At 38.3% G+C, this 1,463-nt stretch overlaps 1 protein-coding gene across 1 annotated transcript in view; it reads left to right on the top strand.

Annotated features, from left to right (window-relative positions):
• LOC104915539 (chromodomain-helicase-DNA-binding protein 1-like) overlaps positions 1–982 on the top strand; it is a 20,163-nt gene extending 19,181 nt beyond the window's left edge. Inside the window, exons 5-6 of the mRNA XM_019610844.2 lie at positions 610–706; positions 798–982. Coding sequence (XP_019466389.1) covers positions 610–706; positions 798–950 — 250 coding nt within the window. The 3' untranslated portion in view covers positions 951–982. The remainder of the gene's footprint in view (positions 1–609; positions 707–797) is intronic.
• Positions 983–1,463: the final 481 nt, after the last annotated feature.

Genomic DNA, 1,463 nt, shown 5'->3' with positions numbered 1-1,463 from the left:
TTTCTGTAAAGAAGTTTTTCCTGATATCCAACCTAAACCTCCCCTGGCACAACTTGAGAGCATTTCCCCTCATCCTGTCACCTGGAAGAGACCAACACCACTCTTGCTGTATCATTGGGCCCCACACCAGTTTGAAGACCCTGAACCACTCTGCTAACGACACTCACAGTATAGTCCACATTTGGCACCTTCTCACTTGCATCTATTCAGACCGATGAAAGATGGACTGTGTGGGCAACATTTTCTTAGCGATTATGCCATCACAGCAGCTGTAAAACAGTCATCTCCACTGGTGCAGATTTTTACGAGCATGGGATGTGGACTCTTGTTCATCTCTAGCAAGAACGTACAGCTAATGGTGGTGACTAAGTTAAACACTAGCGTTTTGTAGCTGATAATTTGATCTATTAAATAGTGTTATTGTGCTCTTTGTATCTGTAGTTTACTTAGAAATAAATAGGAGACAGTACTTTTGAAGCATCTGATGTGCATATTAAATATAGCTTATATTTAACAATCAGTAGAAAGCTCAATTGACTCATGATAATAGTATCATGATTATAGTAATTTGAAAAAAATCTCTAAGAACCTGTTTTTTCTGTATTTCAGCTCAACACCTTTTAATAAGGAAGAGTTATCAGCAATTTTGAAGTTTGGTGCTGAGGAACTTTTTAAAGAACCTGAAGGGGAGGAAGAGGAGCCTCAGGTAAATGAAACAATACATATGTTCTTTATGGATATAAAAACCAAAACTGTGTTAAGTACTTTGTTGTAAAGAGAAACAACTTCTGTTTCAGGAGATGGATATAGATGAAATCCTGAAGAGGGCTGAAACTCGAGAAAATGAGTCAGGCCCATTAACTGTAGGAGATGAGTTACTTTCACAGTTCAAGGTATTGCTCTGTTCCTTTAATCCTCCCATAATTATACTTTTTCTGTATGAATGTTAATTATTATTATTATTTACCTTTCTTTATTCCTGTGAAACAAATGCCATGATAAGTCAACTCTGTTACATGGAACGTTTTTTCACCTATATGGATAGTTACCACCAGTGCAAACTTCTATGTCGAATGCTCCAAAAGTAATGCCTCCTATTTATTTTCATGGAAATTACAACAAAAGCAAAAGAGTACAATAACACTACATGGTAGAGCCAATTCTCAGCTACAAAATGCTATTTTTCAGCATAGTCACCACCAATTAGGCATGCATTTTCACCAGTGATGGGAAAAAGATATATCTGCATGAGAGGGGTGACCCACTGTTGCTGTTATCACTACTGAAATACACCACCCACCGCCTCACGGTGCTTACATCCACTATTTGGTCTCCATCAATGTTCAGCAAGCATCAGTGAATGTCAGTGTGTGCTATTTATTCCACGTGGAGGAATTCAGTGACACGCCTTTGCTTCATAAGCATTTCAGACACCACGGATATTGGTGAGAAGGTTCAACCTC

The sequence above is a fragment of the Meleagris gallopavo genome, assembly GCF_000146605.3.
Source record: "Meleagris gallopavo isolate NT-WF06-2002-E0010 breed Aviagen turkey brand Nicholas breeding stock chromosome 22 unlocalized genomic scaffold, Turkey_5.1 Chr22_random_7180001956769, whole genome shotgun sequence".
In the NCBI taxonomy this organism is placed as follows: Eukaryota; Metazoa; Chordata; class Aves; order Galliformes; family Phasianidae; genus Meleagris; species Meleagris gallopavo.
This window is presented reverse-complemented; position numbering and strand designations above follow the sequence as displayed.